Below are 7,873 nucleotides of genomic sequence, written 5' to 3' on the forward strand. Positions count from 1 at the left end.
ATATTTTTTTATTAATTAAACTTAATAGAAAAAAAATTACAAATATTTTAAAAATCATACATATATCATCATTTCTTTTGTATCTTTTAGATATATCAATGTAAAATGTGTTTTCAAGTTCTATATATTATTAATTTATTATCGAATATTAGAAATAATATATATATATATATATATATATATATATATATATATATAATTTAAAAGTAATAACTTGAATATGCGTATTATTTCTTGTTTTTTCTTTTTTTTTTCCTCAAAATTTCTTCCATCGATTTATTTGTCAAAATTTCCACTGATATTTCCCGATATATCCTAGTATATTCGTAAAATCCAACTACCGATATATCCATGAAAACTGATGTCTCATCCTTGGTTCTACTATCTTTTTGAGGTCATGCTTCCCATATCCCATGTTGTCCCTTGTTTTAGATCTGCAATTTGGTAATTCATATGAAATTGTTGATTTATCCTAGGTTATTGATTCATCTTCACACACAATTTCTCATCTAGACAGCTCCTGATCAATGAAACTAGTCAAAAGAAGGGACCTAGCTTTCCAAAAACAGAATAAACACATATATCAAATTTTTATAATTGTGTAATTGATATTTTATTAATATATTTTTTTTTGGTCAGTTACTTTTATTTGATTTTGATTTTTTTTTTCGACTTTTAGCTTTAATCAAATATCAATTGATTCATGAATAATAACATAATTATTTAAATTATATATTATTTAATAGTTCATAACATTCAATTTTATTTTAATATATGATATTTTATAATATAAAAAATTGGTGGATTATTTTTTATTTAATTTTAAGATTATTGTAATTTTTTAACTCAACATTTATTGATTTATAGCCCACTACCTAAGTTTTAAATTAAAATTCTATAAAACATTTATCTATGATTATATTTGTATCATAGATAACTATTTAAATAAAAAAATTATTATTATGAAGTGATTTATATTTTTCCTCCTAATGTGTAAAAATGTGTTTTATTATATAATTGTGTATTCACATGTTAAAATATTATATGCAATTTCTCTTGCTATTATTTTCATTGATTATTAAACCATTTGATATTGTATTTTTTGTAGGTAAATCATGTCTGAATCTATTGTTCCTGTGATTTGCTTTTGTAAAGGAAAAATGTTGAGGACAGAAACAGATGTAAAGTATATTGGGGATCTAGTTGTAATTGTGCCTTTGGATGTGTCTGTTAGTTCAACCTATGAACACTTGTTATCTATGATATACTCGAGAACTGGCATTGACAAAAAACAATTTCAATTAGTCCTCAACTGTAGATATCCTTTAAAAAGGGAAAATAGGTTTCAACCTTGTCCAATATGGGATGATAATAGTTTATCTCAAATGTTGAAATTGGTTAACACATTTGGAATGGACGAAATTGAATTGTATATTGAACAAGTGCCAGTACAACCAGGGGAGGGGGCAATTTTTGGGTAACTTCACACAATTATTACTCGGACAAAATGATAATGTTGAAAAATTTGAGTATGGTTGTGGACCTAGTAGTGCCCCAGTTGCAATGACTTATGAGTGTAGAGCAGATAAAAATGAAGAAGAATGTGAATCCCAAGAAGGTGATGATCAAAGTGAGAGAGTAGAAGATGTTCAACATGATGGCGATGGGGTGTTCGAATTTATTGATGAGGAAAACAATAATGTTAATGTTGTTTCATCTTTCTTAGCTCTTCACGAAGCAATGGAAAGTGAACAAGGAAGATATGTCTCCGTGGATGGGGAATGTTGTGATATGTCAAATAACCCAGATCCTGATGATCCAATAGAGTATTCCCCTGTTCAGTATCACTCGACACCATCATTGCAGTTTGAAAATGTAGAAAACATTGGTAACGTCGTTTCAAGTGACTTGACCCCATGGGGGAACACTAATATTGGAAACTCAGGTGGAGAGTTCATGGTTGGCCAAGTTTTTAATTCAAAAGCAGATTTACAACATGCTGCGAAATTGTACTCTTTAAGTCAACACCAAGAGTACGTTGTTGTTTTGTCAACTACAAAGTTGTTGGTCCTAAGATGCAAGAAGGCTGAGCAATCGCAATGTCCATGGAAACTTCGTGCTATGGTTGTAAAAGGTACAACTTCATTTGCAATCAATAAATACAATGGTCCCCACAAATGTGTAAATCCTTGCTTGAATCGGGATCATCAACAATTAGATTTCATCTTGATTGTTGCTCATATCCAAGGAATGATTAAGGCACAATTCACATTGTCAGTGGCTGCTATTCAAGCAAGTATTGTGGAGAAATTCGGATACCAAATATCATACAAGAAGACATCTAAAGCGAAGTTTAAAGCTCTTACAAACTTATTTGGTGATTTTTATAAGTCACATGCAGAGCTGCCACATTTTTTCATTGCCTTAGAGCAGGCAAATCCAGGATGTGTTGTAATTTCAAAAACATTTCCTGGTATTATGGAGAATACAGAAATATTTCAACAAGTTTTTTGGACATTTCAGCCATCTATTGAAGGATTCAAGCATTGTCGACCTGTACTCAGTATTGATGGTACACATTTGAATGAGAGGTATAAAGGCACTTTAATGATTGCTATGGGTTGTGATGGAAATAATCAGTTATTCCCATTGGCTTTTGCCCTAACAGAGGGTGAGAATATTGATAGTTGGGAATGGTGTTTGGCATGTATTAGAACAAGAGTCACTAATAGGAGGAAACTTTGTGTTATATCAGATCGACATCCAGGCATTATGGCTGCAATGAGCGATGTTCATCTTGGTTGGTCTGAGCCATACGCATATCATAGGGTTTGTATGCTTCATCTTGCTAGCAATTTTATGACTCAATTCAAGGATAAAATATTGAAAAATCTGATGTGCAGAGCAGCCTTAGCAACCAAGATTGAAAATTTCAATAAACATATGAACACAATTAGGAGGATTAATGCAGCTGCACAACAATGGTTGGAAGCAATCCCTTTTGAGAAATGGGCACTCTCTCATGACGGAGGTCGAAGGTACGGCATCATGACTACAAACATGTCGGAGGTGTTCAATAGTGTGCTTAAAGGGGCTCGTAGCTTACCCGTAACTGCTTTGGTTCAATTGACATTTTTTCGGCTAAATAGTTACTTTGTTGTGAGAAGGGAACAAGGTGCTAATCGACTTGCTTCAAGTGAGGAATACACTCCATATGTTGATGCTAAGATGAAGGCAAATGTGGTTAAGGCGGGATCTCATGAGATTGTTTTATATGATCACATCCAAGGACAATTCCATGTGAAGAGTAATAGGGGTACTAAGAGTAGCTCAACTCGTGGTCAAACATATCGCGTCAACTTACAGGAGTATGCATGCACGTGTGGTAAAACACTCATACATGGATTCCCATGTAGTCATATTCTAGTAGCATGTCATTTTCGTTCAGTTGATTTTAAACCACTTATTCAACACTACTACAGTACACAATCGTACTATAATACTTGGGCACCCTTGTTCCATCCCATTTTCAATGTATATGAGTGGCCTCCTTATGATGGCCCAATTATCATGCCTTCTGAGTCGATGAAACGTGCATCGAGTGGATGACCTAAATCAAGTCGTTTGCATAATGAAATGGATGTTAGAGAGGGCAAGACTTCTATTACATGTGGGTTATGCAAACAAAGTGGCCACAATCGTTGTTCTTGTCAAAACAATAATAGAGTTGATTAGACCTTGTTATGTGTGCATGTAATTTTCTTGGATATTGTGATGTAAGCTACTATGATACTACCTTTATTCAATTATTGGCTTTGGTTTGATTATAAATATTAATGTTATTTGCCTAATTAGGTTATTTCTATTTGGAATAATGTCCATACTATAGGGGAAACTCTGTCAAAATTTGAAATTTTCTATTAAAAATGTTAACAAAATGCTTCATTGTATTTGTATCTCTAATTTTATTTTAAACTAGTATGACTTGTTTATTGGTCATATATGAATTGATCTACTTAAATTTATCAAACTGATATATACTTAATATATGGAAAACTCCATAAATTTTTAAAACTTTTCCATTAAAAATATTTTTTATTTAAAAACAATAAGTATTGTTTATTTATCTTCACAATTTTGTTACAGATATGGAGTATAGAGGACATAGTTCTGATCCAGATCCATTAGATACGTCTATTTTGGTTCTACAGGATAGACATAGGTCTCATTTAGTTGACTCTGGTCAGGTATGTATATGAAAACACATAATATCTCTTTAAAGAATGAAAAAAATTGCAGTTTATTATCTAAATGATTTATTTGTATTTTTACAGCTTGCTTCAGTCTTGACTTGTCGACAACATATATCTAGGTTTATGCGGGAGTGGGAGATGGATCCTCGTCTTCGACCTTATATTATTCGATCTGGATTTTATGGTGTATATCATATTGGACACATTACACTAGATTGGGGATTGATCACTAGTCTAGTTGAGATATGGCGTCCTGAGACACACACATTTCACTTACCTGTTAGGGAGATGACCATTACTTTACAGAATGTTGCTGTCATATTAGGTCTTCGTATCATGGGTTTCCCATCACTGGCACATGTGATATAGATTGGTCATTGCTATGTTATGAACTTTTAGGGGTGACTCCCTCTACATCTGAATTAAAGGATCAGCGATATCGACACGATGGCTATGTCACCAGTTCTTTCATCCACTAGTTGATTTAGATGATGCCACATTAGAGCAGTATGCACGGGCTTTCATATTAGGACTCATAGGTTCAACGCTATTTACAGACAAGAAGGGTACTCACATACATATGTGTTATCTCCCACTTCTTAGAGACTTGACTCAGACATCTATGTATAGTTGGGGTAGTGCAGTATTAGCACACCTATATAGGGAGTTGTGTCGAGCGAGTTTGGATGGTGCCACCGATATTGCTGGATGTGTCACACTATTACAGGTATAATTAATTATTCACATTAGATTGAAATTTCTAATTGTTTCAAGGTTATAATTTAAGTAAAATTTTAATGTTACATTTTTTTGCAGTTATGGTCTTTCCACCTGGGTCGACCCGATTTTGGTCGACCACCAGCCCCTCCAGCAGCCCAGCATTTAGAGCATGATGCAGTCGATGATTTACCAGCTGAGCATTTAGAGCAGGGATTACAGGATGAGGCATTGTTACACGAGGGTTTACTAGCTAATCCGTTAGGATGTAGGTGGAGAGTACCTTTATCATGGGCTCAAAACCCATCACGTGTGTTGATATTTTATCGAGACCAATTAGATGCACAGACCCATGACCAGGTACATATAAGATCTAATGTGCTATTGTTAACCATATAAACGTTAACTTTATTAATTTCAAATGTTGATTTTAACAGGTTTTATGGGAGCCTTACATGGGAGACTTAGTTGCCCATCTTCCGGCGATATCTCTAGCAGACCAAGAGATTTGGAGGACGATGTCACTTCTTATCTGCTTTGATATTGTCGAGTGGCATCGACCGGAGTGAGTGTTGCAACAGTTTGGCCTCCAACAAGGGATACCTCCATCTTGTTCCATAGAGCAACACCTCCATTCCGTGGATAGGCGAGGACGACATAAGTATGATTGGGAGGCATTTCATGCACAGTATATTACCTTATGGGCTAGTCGTGCGGAGCGTATTGTGACGGCACCACCTATGGTAGGTGCTATGCAGTTTCATGATCCATATATGGAGTGGTACCGACGTATTACACGACGTTTGATCACACCCCCTCTCCATAGAGATCAGATGAGGTATCATAGTACAACAGCAGCTACTCAGTTGTTGGTAAGATTTTTTTAATTTATAAATGGTTTATTAAATTTTAATTAATTAAAAATCATCTTCATCTGTTTAACTTTTTTTTTTTTTAATAGATCACTGGTATGGTTGAGATTGCTAGTCGATCTGCTGGGCCTAATTCAGGTGCATTAGGCGACATTCATCGGATTGCTATTGATATTTTGCATGTTATTGGAGAGGACCATCGCATACATTTTGCCCGTCAGTCGCCTACATCATCATACCTATCTATGAGACTACCTGTGTCAGCCACTATAGTTAGGATGTAGCCTATTCGAGGCCGAGGGAGAGATAGTAGGAGAGATGGTGGGCGAGCTGGTCGATAGCCTCGACGATCTATGCATCCACCCGAGACCATGTTAGCACAATCCACATCATCTACCCCATTCGCACCTGAGGTTTCCACACTTCCCCCTTCACCCCTACCATCACCTTCACCTAGACCTTCTCCCTTAGAGCATGTCATATCAGATAGCACTCTACCATCACCTGTATTTCCTCCCACAGACACTACTATACCTGATGTCACTACACCAGAGACTACCCCACTATCTACTAATCTACCATCACCTCTACCTTGTCTCGAGGAGACCACTACACCACATGTCACCTTACCATCATCACTTATATTTTCTCTCCTCGAGCCCACTATATCAGATGTTATTGCACCAGCTACCACTACAATAGATGTCATTCTTCCATCTCCTATATCACCTCTCCTAGATGCTACCATATCAGATATCACTGTACCTGAGATCGCACCACCATCTACCACTTTACCATCACATACACCTCTTCCCATAGAGACTACCATGCATCATACCCTTACACATGTTACACAGTTAGATGTATGTCCACCTAGGAGACGTCGTGGTCCACGTAGACGTCGAGTCTTGCCTCCATCAGCTCCATCTCAACCTATACATACTGAGACATGACAGATTGCATAGTTAGATTCCACAAAGATGTCTGTGTATCATAGGCGTCTGCAGAGAAAGAGGAAGACCCCATCATGTGGCACTCATTGAGGACTGGTTTTTAGTTTTTGTGTTTATTTTCATTTGCCTTATATTGTTAACTTTTTTTATTATTATTATGAACAAATTATTATATATTTAAATGAAAATATGATCAATTTTAAACTTAAATTAAACTTATATATATATATATATATAGCAATTCGAAGTATAAATCTACTATAACTATAGGATGCCCCATTCTCGTGAATTACTGCATTTATCCGAGTGATCCACAAACGACGAAAATCTCTCTTTTGCCGACAAACCACCGCCTCTCAGGCCCCCGACTGATTCTACCATAGAGGTCAATCTAAAAATTTGTAACTAATTAGTTACAACAACACTATATCAATATAGAAAAAATAATGCATTAAAACTAATTTACAATCTTAACCTCCAATCAAAATAATTCTTAAAAAATTGAACATTCACATGATTTAAAATTTGAACTTAAAAAAATTGGTTTTAGGTTTAAATTTAAAGCTATGATCACCAACTACTATTTTGACCATTTAAAAAAAAAAATCAAAAATCATAATTACCAATTAAAGTTTTATGATGTAAATACCCTCATGAATAAGACACACATCACACTGAAAATTATTTTGAGAATAAAATTAATTTATGAATTTTTTGTTTTAAAGAAATCATTTTTGTCCAAAACTCCCATTAAAACCCAATAAGGAACATTTTTCTTATTCTCAATGAATTTACAAAAATGTTCTAAAAGCATTTTCATTTATTTACCAAAACAGTTAAACTAAATGGTGAATTGATTGGAAAAACATAGGTATTTTCTTTCTGCAATTCTATATTTTAAGAAGTGGAAAAATAAATTCTATTAGGTTGGCATTTTAAGTTTAAAATTTTAAGCCTTTCCATTCCTTTTTGATCCCATTTTGAAAGGAAAAAATTGGAGAAAATAAAATTATTTTTGTTGTATTTAAGTAATTTTCCAATTATTTACCCACTTGAAGTCATATTATGTTTTGTACAA

The 7,873-nt window shown here is 34.4% G+C and overlaps 1 protein-coding gene across 1 annotated transcript; it reads left to right on the forward strand.

Annotated features, from left to right (window-relative positions):
• Window positions 1–1,563: 1,563 nt before the first annotated feature.
• LOC117923867 lies at window positions 1,564–4,622 on the forward strand. The gene is made up of 3 exons (XM_034842365.1): window positions 1,564–3,385; window positions 4,147–4,247; window positions 4,335–4,622. The coding sequence occupies exons 1-3, from the start codon at window positions 1,564–1,566 to the stop codon at window positions 4,620–4,622; spliced, it is 2,211 nt and encodes a 736-aa protein (XP_034698256.1).
• Window positions 4,623–7,873: the final 3,251 nt, after the last annotated feature.

This window comes from Vitis riparia, chromosome 10, assembly GCF_004353265.1.
Source record: "Vitis riparia cultivar Riparia Gloire de Montpellier isolate 1030 chromosome 10, EGFV_Vit.rip_1.0, whole genome shotgun sequence".
NCBI lineage: Eukaryota > Viridiplantae > Streptophyta > Magnoliopsida > Vitales > Vitaceae > Vitis > Vitis riparia.

What these genes read in the sequence shown, in the direction of transcription:
- LOC117923867 (XM_034842365.1), top strand. Translation starts at nt 1,564, where the DNA reads ATGACTTATGAGTGTAGAGCAGATAAAAATGAAGAAGAATGTGAATCC. An exon ending in GGAGTATGCATGCACGTGTG is followed by an intron (nt 3,386 to 4,146) that starts GTAAAACACTCA and finishes ATTTTGTTACAG; the next exon opens with ATATGGAGTATAGAGGACAT. An exon ending in ATTTAGTTGACTCTGGTCAG is followed by an intron (nt 4,248 to 4,334) that starts GTATGTATATGA and finishes GTATTTTTACAG; the next exon opens with CTTGCTTCAGTCTTGACTTG.